General features: G+C 37.8%; 3 protein-coding genes, 1 long non-coding RNA gene and 1 other non-coding gene across 6 annotated transcripts in view; 2 read left to right on the forward strand and 3 right to left on the reverse strand.

Moving 5' to 3' along the window:
- The window catches only part of LOC111460270 (probable ATP-dependent DNA helicase CHR12), a 7701-nt gene extending 2785 nt beyond the window's left edge, over positions 1 to 4916 (forward strand). The window contains exons 5-12 of the mRNA XM_023103444.1: positions 196 to 345; positions 833 to 1228; positions 1410 to 1669; positions 1861 to 2076; positions 2452 to 2659; positions 2749 to 2896; positions 3030 to 3635; positions 3881 to 4916. Of these exons, the coding sequence (XP_022959212.1) occupies positions 196 to 345; positions 833 to 1228; positions 1410 to 1669; positions 1861 to 2076; positions 2452 to 2659; positions 2749 to 2896; positions 3030 to 3635; positions 3881 to 4590 (2694 nt within the window). The 3' untranslated portion in view covers positions 4591 to 4916. The remainder of the gene's footprint in view (positions 1 to 195; positions 346 to 832; positions 1229 to 1409; positions 1670 to 1860; positions 2077 to 2451; positions 2660 to 2748; positions 2897 to 3029; positions 3636 to 3880) is intronic.
- A 1554-nt stretch (positions 4917 to 6470) lies between these two features.
- Positions 6471 to 9656, forward strand: LOC111460067. 2 transcript variants are annotated; one of them, XR_002713369.1, is made up of 6 exons: positions 6471 to 6623; positions 6984 to 7059; positions 7136 to 7235; positions 7627 to 7806; positions 7892 to 9272; positions 9446 to 9656. It is a non-coding gene; the product is annotated as an uncharacterized LOC111460067 (long non-coding RNA). The 2 variants fall into 2 exon arrangements; XR_002713368.1 differs by having other exon boundaries at positions 6984 to 7235.
- Positions 9657 to 10269: 613 nt separating this feature from the next.
- LOC111459965 lies at positions 10270 to 11382 on the reverse strand. Its single transcript, XM_023103037.1, has one exon. The coding sequence runs from the start codon at positions 11254 to 11256 to the stop codon at positions 10510 to 10512; it is 747 nt and encodes a 248-aa protein (XP_022958805.1). The 5' UTR covers positions 11257 to 11382; the 3' UTR covers positions 10270 to 10509.
- A 1405-nt stretch (positions 11383 to 12787) lies between these two features.
- On the reverse strand, positions 12788 to 12861 carry TRNAV-AAC. Its single transcript has one exon. It is a non-coding gene; the product is annotated as a tRNA-Val (tRNA).
- A 5346-nt stretch (positions 12862 to 18207) lies between these two features.
- On the reverse strand, positions 18208 to 19297 carry LOC111460296 (probable membrane-associated kinase regulator 1). The gene has a single exon (XM_023103498.1). It carries the CDS (start codon positions 19252 to 19254, stop codon positions 18250 to 18252), a length of 1005 nt encoding a protein of 334 aa, XP_022959266.1. The 5' UTR covers positions 19255 to 19297; the 3' UTR covers positions 18208 to 18249.

Genomic DNA, 19297 nt, shown 5'->3' on the forward strand with positions numbered 1-19297 from the left:
ATCCCCCCAAAAAAAAAAAAAAAAAAAAAAATCTCCAACAGGTGCTCTTGCGAACTTTGAGGATTATGAAAAAGTGTTAGCTCAAGAAACTATTATGAAAAATATGATTTTGTGTAAGAAAAAGGAAAATATATATAATCTCTAATGAAATTGCTTGTTGTATACTATTAAAGTAGAAGAAACCTGTTTTTGCAGAGGACATCAAGGTTAGAAGAGGAGGAGAAAAACCAAATCGAAACTAGGAAAAGAAAGTTTTTTGCTGAGATACTAAATGCTGTTCGTGAATTCCATTTACAAATTCAAGCTTCTGTAAAACGTCGGAAACAGAGAAATGACGGAGTTCAGGTATTGCCTATTTAAATTCTGTCCTTTTCTTAATTTTGATTTTGCAAGGAGGAGATTTTTCTATTAGGAACTGTGCTTTAAATTCTGATACAAATAGACTGTGAAGCATTTTACTTATGCTAGAAGGGAGGGATAGTTATGGTTGGCTGGCTAGTTAGGGGTTAGGACAATGAACTGAGCTTGTTGTGCACTTACAATGAGTGGCTGTTATCGGTAGATGGAGTAAGCTGAGAAGAAGGCAGGGTGTACATTGTAGAAAAAGGAAGCCAAACTTCACCAATGCTCGAGATTTTTGTAACTCATTCTTTTCAATAAACTAATACTTCAGTTCTACTTCTATCAGTTTAGAATTATGGAAGCTTAGCGATACCGTTTTCTGTTCTTGGAGTGAACAGAAATTATGAATAATTTAGAAAATTTGTTAGGTCTACATTCTTTCAATTACCTTGCCCCTTGAAAAATAATTTATCATGTGATATTTGGACAGGCATGGCATGGAAGACAAAGACAACGTGCTACCAGGGCAGAAAAACTGAGGTTCCAAGCACTAAAGGCAGATGATCAAGAAGCTTACATGAGATTGGTTAAGGAGAGCAAGAATGAACGATTAACAACACTTCTCGAAGAAACAAACAAACTACTTGTTAACTTGGGTGCTGCTGTTCAAAGACAGAAAGATTCTAAACTCTCTGATGGCATCGAGACCTTGGATGAATCTGATGTTGATTTACAGGAATTGGATTCTTCAAAGAATGCAACCCCTCAAGAACTACTCATGGATGAAGATTTAGATGCCACTGATTCTGACCGCAATTATGAAAGTGGTGATTTGCTTGAAGGACAGCGACAATATAACTCTGCCATTCATGCAATTCAGGAAAAGGTACCAAAGAACTTCATATGTATTGCATTGCTTTTTCAAAGTTGAATCCATTTTTTCTGGTCTATACCTATTTCCAAAGAGTTTTATAAGAACTTAGAATCAAATGGCTATAATTCTGCATGTACTGAACTGTTAAAACATTCTACGAACCGGGAAGTCTGACTAAAAATTCAATTTACAGGTCACTGAGCAGCCTTCCATGCTACAAGGAGGAGAATTGAGGCCCTACCAAATAGAAGGACTTCAGTGGATGCTTTCATTATTCAATAACAATTTAAATGGAATATTGGCTGATGAAATGGGACTGGGAAAAACAATACAAACAATCTCATTGATTGCTTACCTCATGGAATACAAGGATGTGACTGGACCTCATTTAATAGTTGCTCCCAAGGCAGTACTTCCAAACTGGATTCATGAATTTACAACATGGGCCCCAAGGTACGGAAGAACATTACCCTCAGTTCCCTAGCACATTCTTTTCATTCTCTCTGCTTTACGTATCTGTCTTTGTAGTTGTTAAATTGCAATATTCAGATTGGAATGACAAATTTTTATCCTAGAGATATGCACGTGTTTATATTCAGAATAGATTCACATTGGAATCGTTCTTGTTTTTGTTTCTTATCCAGTATCGCTGCTGTTCTTTACGATGGGCGTCAGGAGGAGAGAAAGGCTATAAAGGAGGAGCTATTGAGTGAAGGAAAATTTAGTGTCTTGATTACACATTATGATCTCATTATGAGAGATAAATCATTTTTGAAGAAAATACACTGGTATTATATGATTGTTGATGAAGGCCATCGGCTGAAAAATCGTGATTGTGCTCTTGCACAAACACTTGCAGGGTATGATACTAATTCCTGAAATGCCTTTTTTCTCGTAGTTTCAAATACTATTTCGTATCTGAGCTTACAATATATTCAAGTAACATATGTTAAGGTCCTTTTTTCTCTCTCTGATATACACTTTTTTCCGAGAGAGCTTGTCAAGCTAGTTCGTTTTTAACTGTAGGAGATACTTTTCTCAAAATCGTGCCTTAATGTTAAATCTCTACCCTTCACGTATTAAAATAGAAATTGGAGTTTTATGTATTTGAAACATTTCCTTTGCAGCTACTTTTCTCAAAATCATGCCTTAATGCTCCTTCAAATCTTTATCCATTATGCATTAAAATATAGAGTTCGGAGCTTTACATATTTGAAACGTTTCCTTGTTTGCAGCTACCAGATCAAACGTAGACTTCTTTTAACTGGTACACCTATCCAGAACAGTTTGCAGGAATTATGGTCCCTGCTTAATTTTCTCCTGCCGCATATATTTAATTCTGTCCAGAATTTCCAGGAGTGGTTCAATGCACCATTTGCAGATCGGAGTGATGTTACACTGACAGATGAAGAAGAGCTATTGATCATTCGCCGTTTGCATCATGTGGGCATTGTCTATTCGCTCTTCTCCATGTTTGAGTTAATATTTTATTTTTCTTTTCTTGTCTGCCTTTCTAATATATTTCTCTTTAGGTTATTAGGCCATTCATATTGAGGCGAAAAAAGGACGAGGTGGAAAAGTATCTACCTGAAAAGTCACAAGTCATACTAAAATGTGATATGTCAGAATGGCAGAAAGTATACTATCAACAAGTAACTTCTATTGGCAGGGTTGACACGGGTATGCTGCACATGAAACTTGCTATATATTTTGGTTGGAATATCTTCTTGCCCTTCTGAACTTATGTACCTTCTTTGATTACAGTTCTTGTAAGTTCTTTTACTGCATTAATTAACAACTATTCGCTTGGCAGGTTCGGGCAAATCGAAGTCCCTACAAAATTTAACGATGCAGCTGAGAAAGTGTTGTAATCATCCATATCTTTTTGTTTTGGGAGATTATAATATTTGGCGCAAGGAGGAGATCGTCAGAGCTTCTGGGAAATTTGAACTACTCGATCGTCTGCTCCCGAAGCTACATAGAACTGGGCATAGAGTCCTGCTTTTCTCACAAATGACTCGTCTTATGGATGTTCTTGAAATTTATCTTCAACTCCATGAGTTTAGATATCTCCGACTTGATGGTTCGACAAAAACTGAAGAAAGAGGGTCTCTAGTGAAGCAATTTAATGCCCCGGACTCCCCGTTTTTCATGTTTCTCTTGAGTACTCGGGCGGGTGGTTTAGGTTTGAACTTACAGACTGCAGATACTGTTATTATCTTTGACAGTGATTGGAATCCTCAAATGGACCAACAGGCAGAGGATCGAGCTCACCGTATCGGACAAAAGAAGGAAGTAAGGGTGTTTGTCCTGGTTAGTGTTGGATCAGTTGAAGAGGTTATCCTGGAGCGTGCAAAACAGAAGATGGGGATTGATGCCAAGGTTATCCAAGCTGGACTTTTCAACACAACTTCAACAGGTTTGTTATTTCTATATATAATAACCTTGAATACTATGATGCCGTTTGGTTCAAAACTAGTGCTTGAATCCTTTATTTTAGTTTGTTCTTGAGAGGTTCGAATATACGACATTTTCTCGAGAACTCCGTCCCTTAGCTCTCAAATTTCCACCCTTAGTTTCTTGATGGCTTATTTACACTGCCTTCAGCTTTTGTATTATTGGTTTTCCATTCACTTCGATTCTCCCTCCATTTGTCTCTTCCAGCTCAAGACCGAAGAGAGATGTTGGAGGAGATTATGCGCAGAGGAACGAGCGCACTTGGCACTGACGTGCCAAGTGAGAGAGAAATCAATCGCCTTGCAGCTCGATCAGACGAAGAATTCTGGCTTTTCGAGAAAATGGACGAAGAAAGAAGACAGAAGGAGAAATATAGATCTCGTTTGATGGAAGAACACGAGGTACCTGAGTGGGTATACTCAGTACCCGACGGTAACGAAGAGAAGAACAAGGGTTCAGAAATTCTCAGTGTCGCTGGAAAACGAAGAAGAAAGGAGGTGGTTTATGCTGATACACTGAGTGATTTGCAGTGGATGAAAGCTGTGGAGAATGGAGAAATTCCAAACCTTTCTATGAAAGCAAATAGAAGAGAGACTCCCTCACGTGAAGGCAGTGTATCAACCAGCAATATTGTCAGCTCAAGGGCAGAGGATAAGCTGATAGAATACGATGATAACGTGCCTGTAACGAGCGAGGGAACAAGCGAAGACAATTCAGGTTTAGAACCAACCCCAAAGAGACCAAAGTCCGAAGGAGGGGTAAGTATTAGAAAACACGAATTCTTGGCCGAATCAGGAAGCGAATGGAGTCGATGCGTAATAACATGGAAAACACACAAGAAGAAGCGATCGAGCTATGTCCAAGGCTCCACAGATTCTAGACATAACTCCAATGGAAGAGGAAATGGATGGGCTTGATTATAGAGTCGAAACGTCAAGGGAGGCCTCGTAAATCGGAAAAGAGTGCCATTACTTCAGCTTCCTTCCAAGTTCAGCTCAGGAATTACAGATTTATCAGCTGCCTGATTGAATGAAGTTCTGAAGGAGAAGAAATGAATAACAGTGTGATCCTTTTAAAGCACAATGGCCAACTTCCATCCATCCAATGTGTTTGTAAAACTTGTGGTGTTTTGTAGGTGTAGTAGACATATTGATATGCATACTGTTCTACTGTTCTATATAAAGTCTCTTCATTAATTGTAGGCTTTGACCTGAAATGCTTAGAAAATCTTCCCACTTTTCCACAATTGCATTAAAGCTTTCAAATTTGGTTCGAGATATGAGGTTTGGATATGAGGTTTGGTTAGGACGAATATGGATTTCCAGAGAACGAATGCTTGATCATTTCGTGTAAATAAAAAGGAAATAAGAGGAATCTCCTAGTGTACTCAATTTAGACCTCAAAATTAAAGCTAGCTAGTAGGCAAGTCAAGTATAAGGCTATTTCTCTCCATCTTTAGATATCTAAAGAGAGATAGAGATCCGTTGTGTGATCAACCCGACTGTGTCTTACATGTGCTCTACAGGCCGCACTCCATCTTTCTTCTCATCGAGCCCATTTTTCTTTTTTATTTGGAAGACAGACGTTGCGTTTGAAAGACATGGTTTTCAATATGTCTCTAGATAGGGTCCCACTAGTCTGGCTAGCTAGTGAGTGGTTCTCTCGGACGAGAAATGGGCATCTCTCGCAACGTGAATTGCATTGTTTGCTAGAAGTAAAAGATTTGAGAGTTCAAGTTGAAAATACGTGCATAGATAATGGTCTAATGACAAGGGTCGGGGAAGCTTGAGATTCTATGACTGTCATTTTTAAATTATCTAATATGTATTTAAATTTCAATTTTGTATCGAAAACGACTAATTTAACATAAAACAAAAATTAAAAATATAATAATAATAACGGCCATGTCTGACCTGACTCATGATTTCCCGCGTTGATGAAATGGATACTCAAACGAATTCCTTCCTCTTCCCCAACTCCGGCATCAGACTCCGCCGCCGTCCTTATTCCTTTCTTGCACGACGATTTCTCCTTCGGCCATGGCCTATTTCCTCCTTCTCATTCCCTCAGAGGTGCGCCATTTTTAACCTTTATCTCTGCTCTCTTCTTCTCCCTGGTCTTACTTTCCTACTCTGTTTTCAACTTTTTCATCGATTATTGACTTCCCTGCTCCGACGAAACTCGACGGCCACATCTGGAAACCTGACGACGAAAGTGAAATCAACAGGAACATCACTGACTCTGTTCTTGATCCTACGCTTTCCACTGTCCGCTCCTTTCCTAGGGCTATTAATTGGAAATTTTTCTATGTTGTGGGACCTGTCTTTCGTACCGGAAAGTATAGGGTTTGAATGACGTATTACTACGGCGGAGTTAATGGCCTTGATTCGCCGCCGGTTTTCGATCAGATTGTTGGTAGGACTGTTTGGAGCGTGGTGAGTACTTCTGGGGACTTTGGCAGGGGATTGCGTCGTATTACGAGGGTGTTTTTGAGGCCAAGGGGAAATCCATGAGTGTGTGCATCGGCTCCAATACGTATACGGATCCCGACCCCCTTTTACTTCTGCCTTGGAGGTTGTGTTGTTGGGGGATTCTCTTTATAATATGAGGTATTTTGTTAACTGCGGCTTGCGTTTGATTGGCTTGTGTTTGATTGGAAAGTGTCAAAGACTTATTGTCTGTGGCTGTGTGTTGGATGTCCCGATCATACTTTGTATAAGACGTATTGTCCTTAGGTTTTTACTTTGTATAAGACCGTTTCAAACCTCTTTTATTTGCTTTAATTTGCAGATAGGTTTTTACTATTTCTCTCATGAAAATATAGTGGTGTATGTGACTGAGGCTCGATCATTGTCTGCAACTTACGATTTGCATACACCTAACTTGTTCACCGGCAAGAGAGGAATTGTGACACTAGACACAATTTTGGGTACACTGGATCGAACTTACGGTTTGTTTTGGAAAAGGGGAAAAAATTGAATGCTTCTTTTGACTTTCCATAAAGGGGGCTCTACAATTTGACATTTATTTCTGGCATGAATTGACTGTTTTTGGTGTAAACATGAGTAGCCAGGATTTATATATGACAACTAGCTTTCTTGGTTTTGCCATGTTTATGATTCTATACTTTAGCAGTAATGGGTAAACTTTGAAGAACAATCTCTTGAAATGAGATAAAAGTCAGAGGGGACTGAGTTGAATAGGTTTTTGTCATAATTTGTTGCGGTGCTCCAAATGTATTATCTTGCGTCTGTTTGCATTACTTTCTTTTCAAGTTTGATCACTTTTGGCAACCATTTGGGAATAACAGTTGGAACGTAACCAATAGAACTGTATCTGCCTCTAGTATATGGAATCTCGACCCGTCTAAGCTATTTGAAACAGAGGTAAAGAATGATAAGCTGGAACAATTGGAGGCCACATTGCTCTATACTTTGCTAATGATCATGTTGTTTTTGCAAGCCGGTGGCTCCCTCTCCCCAGTCAAGACTTGGCCCATTGATCCATGGTGGAAAACCTTTTCATGTTGTGCCCCTTGCAGCAAGAACTCTTGTAAGAGATGGTATGTAACTTCATTGTTTTTTGTTTGCTTTATACGTGTCTATGCGCACGCCAACCATCTTTCATGGAAGCATATGGGTCTATACCTAATTGCAGTTCATAGCTTGTTCTTGATTTTAGTGAAAGAGGAGATCAACTTGAACTTAATCATGTAATTAGAATGAATTCATTTTTGAGGCCTTGTGAGTGCTTATGCCATTTGTGAATGCAAGGGAAATTAAGCTAGAATTATTAAAGCATGGGGGAGTAAGGGAAGAGAAAATGACATATTAATTTACTAGCCACTGCTTGTTTGTGGTCCTTCATTTCATTCATGATTTGCACATGGATTTTCCTTTTCCTTTATAGTATGTCTGATCTTTCCATTGCTGGTTTCATGATGTTTATTGTAGGTTAGTTGTAGTCATCATAACATTGACTTGTCTACTAATCATGGCTATCAATCTTGCGGGAGTAACAAGGAGTCTAAAAAATTCCCAACCTGATTGGATTGGAGATCCATGCTTCAACCATCAGTATCGCTGGGCAGGAATTACATGTTCTGAAGGCTCTTGAATTCGTGTGGTTACTTTGTGAGTTTGAACTCTTTATGGCTTTTAAATTCTATATTTCATATTCACTTCATGTTAACAAACTGCTTCCCTTTCCTGATTTCAGAAACCTTTTGAGTATGGACCTTTCAGGATCCTTATCACGTAGCAGTTCTTGACAGAGTATGCTCCCTGAATATAGTGTTTGACATTTATTTATCAATTTTGTTTCTGGATTCATCTGCTATCTCACTTGGCAGTTCTTGACAGGCATTTGGAAGATAATAACTTCAGTGTGGTGAGATTTCATTGTCACTTGGAACTTTGCCTTGCTTGAGGGAACTGTATGTGTACTTGTATGATTTTATTGCTAAAGATTCAGTGCTGTTCCTTGGCTCATGAAAATTATAGTAAAGATTGTTGTTTATCCTAAAATCTATAGTAAAGATTCAGTGCTGCAAAGTTCTTGATGTATAATTTTCATTCTTCTGATTGCATAGTAGAAATGTAGATCTTTTCAAGCCCACCGCTCATTATTTTATTCGTAAGTTAGGCCACATAATGACATAAGTAGTAGCCATGTCTTGTTTGGTTACTGCATGTTGATGAAAAGATGTAAACAATGCTTGTAGCTTCTGAGTTCAAAGTTGAGTTTGAGAGGCAAAAAAATTGGATGAATAACTAATTCTCATAATTGTTGTCCTCGCTTGGTCTGCATCCTTGATATATCATACAGTTTGATCAACGCTCCCATTTCTTTAAGTTTTGTAGGATTTTTCACCTTTTCTCTGCTATTTTGCTTCATCTTATATGCCTTTATCCTACTTATTCGTAAAGAAAATTTCTAAGAATTTGAAACTTTATAGTATCTTCAGTTGATTTCATGACTTGATGAACATTTTTTTATTGAATTGTAAATTTAACAGCAATTAATTAATCTGTTGTTCATTTGGCTTGATTTCCTCAAAGTCCTACTAATAAGGAAATACCCAAAAACTTTTGTACATTGGTTGATCAGATTTTTTCATGAAACCATGTATTGGGACCGCCATCCCCTTAGCAACTTTGTTTCTCTAAAGCTACTTGTTTGCTCGTGTAAAGAGTAGTGTTTGGGGAAGAACAGTTAAACATTTTGCCTTGTAAGTTCTTCAATGAAACTGCCCTACCCATTAGCCTTCTTTGTTGTAGTAAACTGTATGAGTTTCCATATCCGGATGGTTCAAGTGACTTTATTTATTGATTTCTTGTCCACGTTCAATCAGCCCATGTACTCACAGACCGAGACTACTGTTCTCCCATTCCTTAATTCTGTGCAATTATTGCCCATGTATTCTTAATTTATATGATTTTGAGCTTGATAAAGAATTCTCAGCTTCCCTATGTTTCCTGTATTAGGATGTGGTTCTGTTCCTCCCGTTGAATTCCCTCCCCTTGGTCGTTTACTTTAGTGGGTGTTATAGCTGATCCACTCTGTTTGTTGTTGCAGTCATCCAGGCTTAGCTGTATCAGTATGCTTCCTCTTCATTTGTCGCTTTTTCCTTGTTTCATCTGTACTCATCATTATTAAATCATTTTTCCTGCCCATCTGGAAGCCTCGTCTGATAGATTACTCTACCCACATCTCCTCTACATGAAATTAATTCAACTTTGAAACAAGCTTACTCTTCTGAATTAATGTCAGACGTGCAGATACAGCTTCTGCTTCACCTCTTCGGAATTCATAAATGGTGGGGGATCATTGAGCTCTCACATATTGTGTTACCTAAACTCATTGCTAGCAGATATTGTCCGTTTTGATCCATTATTATATCACTGTCAGCCTCATTGTTGTAAAACGCATTTGCTAGAGAGAGGTTTCCACACCCTTATAAGAGATGTTTCGTTCCCCTCCTCCCTAGCAGATGCGTTTTAAAACTGTGAGGCTGACGGTGATACGTAACGGGTCAAAGCAGACAATATCTGCTAGCAGTGGGTTTGGGCTGTTACAAATGGTATTAGAGACAGACATCGGGCGTTGTGCTAGTGTGGACACTGGGCCTCCAAAGGGTGGATTCCCATTGGTTGGAGAGGAGAACGACGCGTTCCTTATAAGGATGTGGAAACCTCTCTCTAGCAGACGCATTTTAAAACTATGAGGCTGACGGCAATACATAACAGGTCAAAACAAACAATATCAGCTAGCGGTGGGTGTGGGTGGGCGGTAATCAAAGATCAAACAATATCTAACAGAAAGCAATTCAGGTTCCTGCATACATGTACCTACCCATTTATTTGAATCATTTAACTATGAAATCTAATGCTTTTTTTTTTTAAAGAATAATGAACTGTTTTAACAACTGAAGATAATCTTGGGCCCAGGTTCCATTCTGAAAGCTGCTATTGGATTGTAATGAAATGTGGGTGACCCACTGATCCGTTGATGCTGCATCCGGCATGTGACGTTGAACTGTTCACTTCCAAATTTTGCTATTCAGGAGGACAAAGACGAAGTGTACACCAAAAAGGTATGTCGAACCAAAAAAGCATAAGATGATTAATCAAGGAATGCCAACAAACAAAAACTAGAGGTCAGCATGTACAAACGTAGATTATTAGATCCACCGCCATAATAACCAACATTAATGCATACACAGACGGAAAGTTTAAAATTGTCAAGAAATGTAACAATAGAGAGAGGGAGATTAACATGTTGGATAAACTTGATGAGATCTTGAGCTGCTGACTTTAGCTACTAATTTCGTCTTTTTATCTATCAAATCTTCCTTTCTTAAGTGGGAATAAGGGTGGCAAAACACTGCTCTTCAGCTGTGTGCAGATTGGCACATTAATCATAGGCCCTATTCTTATACTGCCTGATCTTGTCCTTTCCAAACCCTTCTTTATCCTCTTAATGTTCTTCTCTTTGTTTCTTGTTGTCCCTTCCTCTGTTTTGGGTGCATCAGCCATCGACTTGGAAGAAGACGACGAAGACGAAGAAGAAGATGGTGATAGCGCAGACGACGCGCGTTGTTTCTTCAACCTCAACAATTCTTTCCACAGAACAGTGCATTTTGGTGGTCTCGGTGACGGGTCGTCGTCGAGTAACCAATTCACTTTGTTCTCTGCCTTCTTGTTTACCTCTATGTCCACCAAGCCTTGTTTATCTACATCTTTTGAAGATTTCAGACTGATTTTGTTAAGCCTCTCTGCTTGCTGCATTTGCCAAAAGGGAAGAAGCTTCCCGTCAAAGAAGAGCTCATCAGCTGTAATCATGGAGTGGCTACTAACTTTATTAGAAAGAAACTCAAAATCAGCACTCCATGCTAGCTTCTCTGATCTGTCCTCCTTCTGTCTCTCAGAAATCTCTTGTTCTCTCTCTAGATGTGAATTTGGAGTGATGGAAATGAAGTCGTTTTCATCAAGAAACTCAGAAGAGAAAGATATCCGAGGACTGGAATTTGGCTCTGATGAGGCTGATCCATGAACACTACAACCACTGCCTATTGAAACCATTTTTTTCTCTCTAGGTGGGTGTTCCTGTTTTCCCTCTAGGTAGGTGTTTGGATTCCGGGAAACGGGGAAAGAAAAATGATTGTGTCAGAGATGGGAAAGTTGCATAATTGAGCTGAGTTTGCTTGCAAATTGGGGATTTATAGATAGAAGCATTCAAGGTGTTGGCAAATTTGTGAAGGAAAAGTAGCTGTTTGAAGGAGGGAGGGGAGAGAGATTATTAAAGGTGTAGGTTAAGGAGTTGAGTTTAATGATATGAAAAGCCAACAGCACATGGACACCTACTCCACGTCAGCTTACCTGGCAAAAAGACCCTCTTTACCCAATGTAATTACTATTCTCTTCCACGTCACCGACTAGCGATCAATCCGTTTGAATGATCTAGGTTGTTGTGTTTATCTAAAGGCTTATATTCACGGATTAAATATGAGTTCTTTTAGTTACTAGCTAATGAGGCAATGATATCTTACCATTTTAACCTTTTCTCGGTTGTCAACCGAAATCTGGTCGTCGTTCATAATTGTCTCGTTTATTTAAGCTTCAAGGATAAAAGACGGTATACCCTACAAAACTATTAATTAGCTACTAATGAAGAAGACATTGGTATCAGTCGAAATCTTGTTGCCGTTTATAACGCTGTCTCATTTATTTAAACCTCAAGGATAAAAGACGGTATACCCTACAAAACTATTAGTTAGCTACTAATGAAGGAGACATTGATATCTGACTACTTCAACATTTTCTCGGTATCAGTCCAAATCTTGTTATCATTTATAGCTGTCTCATTTATTTAAACCTCAAGGATAAAAGATGGTATAAACCTCAAGGATAAAAGATGGTATACCCTACAAAACTATTAGTTAGCTACTAACAAATGAGGTAATGATATCTAACCACTTTAACCTTTTTTCGGTAATCAGTCGAAATTTTGTCGTTTTTATTTAAACCTCAAAGATAAAAGACGTTATATCCTACAAGTGTTCGTGTTCGTGTTCGTGTTCGTGTCAGTGTCAGTGATGCCATATTAGAATCCTCCTCCAAAAGCTTCCTAAATTTGGCTAAAAGCTATAAAACATGGAGGATAAATGGGGAGAAAAAGGTAATTTTAATTTTTTTATTTATAATTTTCAAGCAGTGGGATTTTTAGTTCTACATTATTCAATTTACTGAGACTGCCCTTCTTGACCCCCTCTCTTCTCATGGTTTTTTATGCCATTTTCCACCCCAACCAAGGGCTTTATTGTCATTATACTTCAAATTTAATTATATGTCCTTTTGCTCTCTTATTGGAAGGAGACATTAATATTACAGCTTTTTGTTTGTTATAATGCAGAGAGTATAAATTTAATTATTAAATTAAATCTATAATTTCGAAGCCTTTTTTAATTTGAAGTATTAATGGTTGGTCAAAGTCAACTCTTTTGGATAATGTTCGGAACATTTGAAATATACACGTAAACGGAAACTTGATTTTGTGGGCCCTTAGTGGGCCCTGACCCTGAACAGATAGCCCAAAACGAAATTAAAAAAACATTGGCGTCGCCCGGATTCGAACCGGAGACCTTCAGTGTGTTAGACTGACTTGATAACCAACTACACCACGACACCAGTTGTTGGGGCTTATTTATTTATAATTATTCAAAATAATTAAACCACTTTCCATTTAATTGTAGTTTAAAGAATTTATGATGATCGATAAAAAAGAGAAAAATAAATAATAATAATAACAACAAATCTATAGAAAATAAAATAACCGAGTAGGTCGTTAAATTGACGGGAGTGAAAATTTTACGACTTTATTTAGTTAGTTGTGTAAGTATGAAGCTGACAAAATTAAGGTTGAGTCGAACAATAGGTTATAATGTCAAGTCTTGTGACATAAGTATAAGGCTAACGAAGTTATATGGCTTAAATCAATACATAATTACTCCTATCCATGACTAATACGTATTCATAAAGGGCCGCGACTCATGTAAGTTTGCTCATTCGAGGAAGATCTAGAGCTTAAAGGGACACGACTCATGTAAGTCCTCCGACACAACGTGGATCACTCATGCAACTAACTTTGGGAGTGCCCCCATCGACAATTGAAATGAGGAGGTTTGAACGAACTCAATATATAAGGCAACCGACCTACCAAGCTCAATCTTATATCCGAGTCGAGGTATGTGTGCTGCCCCTCTCCCTAATTTTCATTGTCATTCCAAGTAAAATTCTATAAAACCGTGAGGAAAATGTGTAGATAAAAGAGAACCGTTTCAATAGAGATGTATACGTAATTTTGTCCAGCTCCACCACTCTGGTCATCAAAGCACTAATTAAAGCCGCAGAGCATCATATTTTCATTACAGGTGTAACAACCCAAGCTCACTACTAACAAGTGTTGTTCTATTTGAACTCTTTTCAGGCTTCCCCTCAAGATTTTTAAAACACGTTTGCTAGGGGGAGGTTTTCACACTTTTATAAAAAATACTTCGTTCCCCTCTCTAACCGATGCGAGATCTCACAATCCACCCCCCCTCCTTGGGAGCCAGCGTCCTCGCTTAGTGTCTGGCTCTAACACCATTTAGTGTCTGGCTCTAACACCATTTGTAACAGCCCAAGTCCACCGCTAGCATATATTGTCCCCCTCAAGTTTTTAAAACACGTCTACTAGGAAAAGTTTCCACACCCTTGAATGCTTCCCTCTCCTCTTCAACTAATATGGATTCTCACAACATGTCTACTAGGTAATACAGTGAGACCGTAGACCCGAACAAACGTGGAATTGAATTTGATATTTATATAACCATTGAATAGTGCCCCCCTACCTCCATCACCCTAGGTTAGGTTTTTTTTTTTTTTTTTTTTTTTTTTTAAATCCCTATTTCAACAACCCATGAGGACATGTTGTTGCTTAAAAAAATGGGATTTGAAAAACAAAAAGAGGTAAAATAATTGAGGAAATAATGAAAGCCCAATTTAGGGCAAAAACTGCACCATCTTTTAGGGCTTTTTATGAGTATCATCATTATTATAACAAGGGCAGCCAGGCTGACGACGCTGACGGGAGCAGAGCACAAAGACGAATTTCGAATACCACAAGGCCGGCCCCACGGCGGCCGGACGCCCCCCTCCCCCCTCCCCGGCCCCTTCCTCGCCTCGCAACCTCCAATTTTCCGTTCATACAGATTGAATAATGGTCCCATCCCAATTCCTTTCGCCTTTTTTCTTCTTTGTTTTTTTCTCTTCTTTTTCCGATCCGTCTTTTCAACTTGTGAATGTTTGCTTATCTTATTTATAATCAAATAAATTACAAGGATATGGAAATAGTAATAAATGGAAATAACAATAAATGGAAAGATACTATAGGAATAAGGCAAATGTTAGATATTTGCCCTATAATAAAATATCAAATATAATATATATGGTAAACTATAATTTATTACTAAATATCCTTAACACAACTTTTCTGATCCTTTTTCTGATCCTTTCTGACATTTTCTGATGTCTGGTTTTCGTTTCCTCCGTCAACTCCCACCGTCTTCTCCGCCGTATTGCCCTACCCTATCCGTTTACCCGGATCCGAACCCGCTTCCTCATCTGCCATCGCTAAAACGACGTCGTTTCTATTGCTTTAAAAGTTTTTTAATTTATTTCTTATTTTTGTTAAAAATAATTCTAAAATAGTTTAATCACTTTTTTATTATTTTAAAATCACTCTAGACCAAACAATTATTAATCATTAAAATAAATATAATTACAGTTTTAATCCGGATTTTAATTTTGAATGATTCCCCGCCACTTGAAGGCGGCATCCATAACACCATTGTAATAACTCATGTCCAGAATTTAAAATCCAAATTCGGCACCACCAGAAATCCCTATACAACATGGTTATATTACTTATTTTTAGTTTTTAAAAGTGAAGACGGTTGGACGATGAAAGTTCCGCATCCCCAAATTTAGAGAATGATTAGGTTTATAATCAAAGAATATTCTCTCCACGAGGCCTTCTACGGAAGCGCAAAATCACGAGAGCTTATGCTTAAAGTGGACAATATCATTTCAACCTAAGTGAACAATATCATACCAGTAGTATCCTCACATACCAATATGAGTCATTTCAACATGTTTTGTTATGGCAAAAATTTAGATATATTTTTAAGATAAAATCTAAAATTTAAAGGTATTTTTTATTAATTTATTCTATAATACGTGTTATTTTAAAATAAAATTTTATCGTATCTTTTCTAGTGTCCGTGTCATTCCATGTCATACTACGTGATTCAAAGCTATGCAATCAAAATTTGACACGTGTCACATTTAGTATCCATATGAATTTAAAATCAATCTTCAACATTTATTGGTGATTAAATAATACATTTCAATAAATTGGATTTTTATTTTTATTTCTCAGTGGAAACACAATAACTCCATTTCTCCCTTTTAAATAATGATATTAATTATTACATTAAATATAGCACCTGGTATTTAAAATAATAAATGAAATATTTAAATCACAACAACTTTATAATATAAATAAATATATTTTCAGTTAATTATTGAATATCTTGTCCCTTAATTATTGAATTACTAATTGAAACCACCCACTCAATTGTTTGTAAAATTTTATACTCAAACCGTTAATTCAATTTAGTTTTTTAAAAATTTTATATGAGAACAAAACACGGTTTATAAGAGTGTAGAAACCTTCCACTATCAGAGGCTTTTTAAAGCTTTGAGGGGAAGCCCGAGAGGGAAAACTCAAAGAGGAGAATATCTGCTAGCGGTGGATCTGGGCCGTTATAAATGGTATCAGAGCCAGACACCGGACGATGTGCTAGCCTTCTCGCTGTTCTCCGAAGGGGGTAGACGTAAGGTGGTGTGCCAGTAAGGACGCTAGGCCCCGAAAGGGGGTGGATTTGATGGCGGTCACACATAGATTGGAAGAAGAAAATAGTGCCAGCGAGGACGTTGGGCTCGAAGGGGGGTGGATTGTGATGTCCGGATTTGATGGCAGTCCCACATCAATTGGATGAAGAAAAGAGTGCCAGCAAGGACGCTAGGTCTTAAGGGGGTGGATTTGATGGCGGTCCCACATCGGTTGGAAGAAGAAAGAGTGCCCGTAAGGATGCTGGCCCCAAAGGGGGGTGGATTTGATGACGGTCCCACGTCAACTGGAAGAAAGAAAGAGTGTTAGCGAGGACGCTGAGCCCAAAAGGAGGGTGGATTATGATGTCCCACATTGGTCGGGGAGGAGAACAAAACACCATTTACAAGGATGTGGAAACCTTCCCCTAACAGACGCTTTTAAAGTCTCGAGGGGAAGCCCGTACTCATAAGCTATGCCGTGGAATGAACGAATACTAATTAAAAAAAATGCATTATTTACGCTATGATGTGTAGTTTTCGTAGATCCTCTTTTCATTATTAACTTAATAATTTCCTAACTAAACAATAATTAATTCTTAAACCAATAAATTTAATATTTAGCGATATGTCGTTTTTTTATTGCCCTTCTAGCTCGGGTGTTTTTATGGATGTGTCTCCGAGCCTTTTCAAATTTCTTCTATTTTAGGGCCGATAGGGCCGATAGATTTGACCTTGTTCTAAGACGATAAAAATAATAATAATAATAAATATGTTTATCTCAATGTTCCTCGAGGACTCAAGTAAATGGATTTGTACTACGGTAGATTGCAAAGTCTACTCTTGATATATGGTAGTTGTTATATTTGAAACGATACAACTTTAATAATTTGTATCGCATTATAACCGAAATTGAAAACTCGTTATATCACTATCGTGATGACGTAACTCATTGATCTCACGAAAAATAAAATAACAAGTAACCATAAAAGAACACTATTTAAATAGTGTTGTTAGTTAAAAGTATTTAATATTTAAAATAATGTGAAAGTCCAATTTATACAGGTGAGTTTGTAACAGTCCAATTTAAAATAATGTGAACATTATTTATATATTGCCACTAGATATCGACCTTCGTTTTAGGGTTTTTCTTGAAGTTTTAAAATGTGTCTACTATAGATAGGGTGTAGTCGTACTCCGATCAGTGTCTCGCATTGTTTGGGACTCAAGTGTGATGGGACTACCCGTAGCCAATAGTCCTCATGTGCCTCCGTCTCAATCGCTACATCAAACTCCACTTGAAAAGAAAATTGAAATAGCAGGATATATAAAATATAATCGGTAAGTAGCTTGAGGTGTAAATAGCCCACATATGCCTAAGCCTCCATTAGGTTCCACGTGGGCTCGAGACATGTTTTATCTTTCTATTATTTTATTTATTTATTTATTTTTCTATTTGCCTTGAGGACGATAATGTGTTTGTTTTTGCAATTTTATGGATAGAACTCAATATGGGTGCACGTTTTTGGGTTGAATTGTGTGAGGGAATTTCTTTGAACAACTAAAAAGTTCGAGTTGGTTGGATGGGTAACCCAACCCAACTAAAAAGTTTTCACAACCCCGATTGTTAAAAAAAATTAATTTTTTTAAAATTTTATTTATTTATTAAGTGAAAATTATAATATGTAGTTCAACACTATCATAAAATAAAGAAATTAAATACTGACATTCTTGAACCATTGGTGAATAAAAATACAAGAATAGATCCTGAAATTAAAAAAATAATAAAATTAATTAGCTTAAAAAAATTATTTCTAATATAAAAATGAGAAAAATATAAATTAGATATAACTTGAGATAATAAATAATAAATAATAAATAAGTTAGAATTTAGAATTATTTAAAATTTTATAACAAAATGTTTGAAATCTTTAAATATACTCTAATTTTCTTTCTAATAAATTTTATAAATCTTACGATCCATAAATTATAGTTTTAAAATAAAATTTAATAAAATAACTTAAGTCACACAGAGTTGATTGATTCTAACGTCGAATAGAAACACAAGGAAAAAAAAAACTCTAATTAATTAACACTTAATTAGCGAAAGAAATAGTTAGTTAATTATTTCGTTAATCAAATTACTCATTGGCGCCCTTTGCTTTGGACCATGGAGTTTTTGCAGTGAGCGATTGCACTTTGAATGGCGCTCTGCAACTCCTCCGTTGACGACGCGTTGCCGTAATTCGTCCTACTACTCGAATACATATTCCGAGACGATAGGATGCCGGAGTGGCTCGGCGATGACCTAATCGATGACGGACAACTCGAGGCTATGGTTCTTATTCTCGGATATCTCAAATTACCGGAAAATGAGTGCGATACTGCTCTTGATCCGCTTTCATTCCCGGAGTTGCTGCCTGAAAATTCAATGTTTGATGGTTTGTCCTCTTTACTAGATCTATCTGTTTTCGTCGTCCATTCCTGTTGCTGTTGCTGCTTTTGTGAATTTTTTCCGTATAACGGCTTGACTTTCTTTAAATACTTCCTGAAAACTTCCTTCGCGGAGGAGCTAATTTTCTTGATGTGCGATCCGGATACAGTTTCAAGGTCTGGATTGTTTTTCGTCGATTCTTTTCTAAACATTGAAGAAATTTTCGATAGCGAGAAGTACTTGCTCTTCTTAATCGGAATCTGCAAATTAGGATTGGAGTTGTTGTTGTTGTTGTTGTTATTTAGATTCTTCACCATATTGGAACCGAATCGCGCTCTGCACTCGTCGTCCTCAGTGACGGAGCTAGGTCTAGAGGAATCGCAATCGGCGAAAAGAAGAATGCCGCTGTTGAAGGAGGAGTGAGATTCGGTGGAATCGCGCGACGCGGTGGTGCTGTTAGTTTCGGAAGACGACGACGACGTTCTGGAGGAAGCGAGAATGAGCGTCCTGACCATGGAGAGGCGTGGGGAGAGATGGAGAGGAAGCAACTGGCCTTTGTAGAAGAGCTCATCGGCGGGACAGAGCGCGGTGGAGGCTTGATGAGGTGAAACAGAGATAGTGAATTCGAAATTGGATGATGAAGAGGAAGAGATAGAATGCGACGGCGATGAAGGTAACGTTTGCGATCTCGAACTTTTCGTCGTTCGTTTCCCCATCGTCTCTGCTACACGTACACACACTCAGAAAGTGGTGAACAGA

This window comes from Cucurbita moschata, unplaced genomic scaffold (assembly GCF_002738365.1).
Source record: "Cucurbita moschata cultivar Rifu unplaced genomic scaffold, Cmos_1.0 Cmo_Scf00023, whole genome shotgun sequence".
Taxonomy (NCBI): domain Eukaryota; kingdom Viridiplantae; phylum Streptophyta; class Magnoliopsida; order Cucurbitales; family Cucurbitaceae; genus Cucurbita; species Cucurbita moschata.

Excerpts from the sequence above, each read along its gene's own strand:
- LOC111459965 (XM_023103037.1), bottom strand. The coding sequence starts at position 11,256 with ATGGTTTCAATAGGCAGTGGTTGTAGTGTTCATGGATCAGCCTCATCA.
- LOC111460296 (XM_023103498.1), bottom strand. The coding sequence starts at position 19,254 with ATGGGGAAACGAACGACGAAAAGTTCGAGATCGCAAACGTTACCTTCA.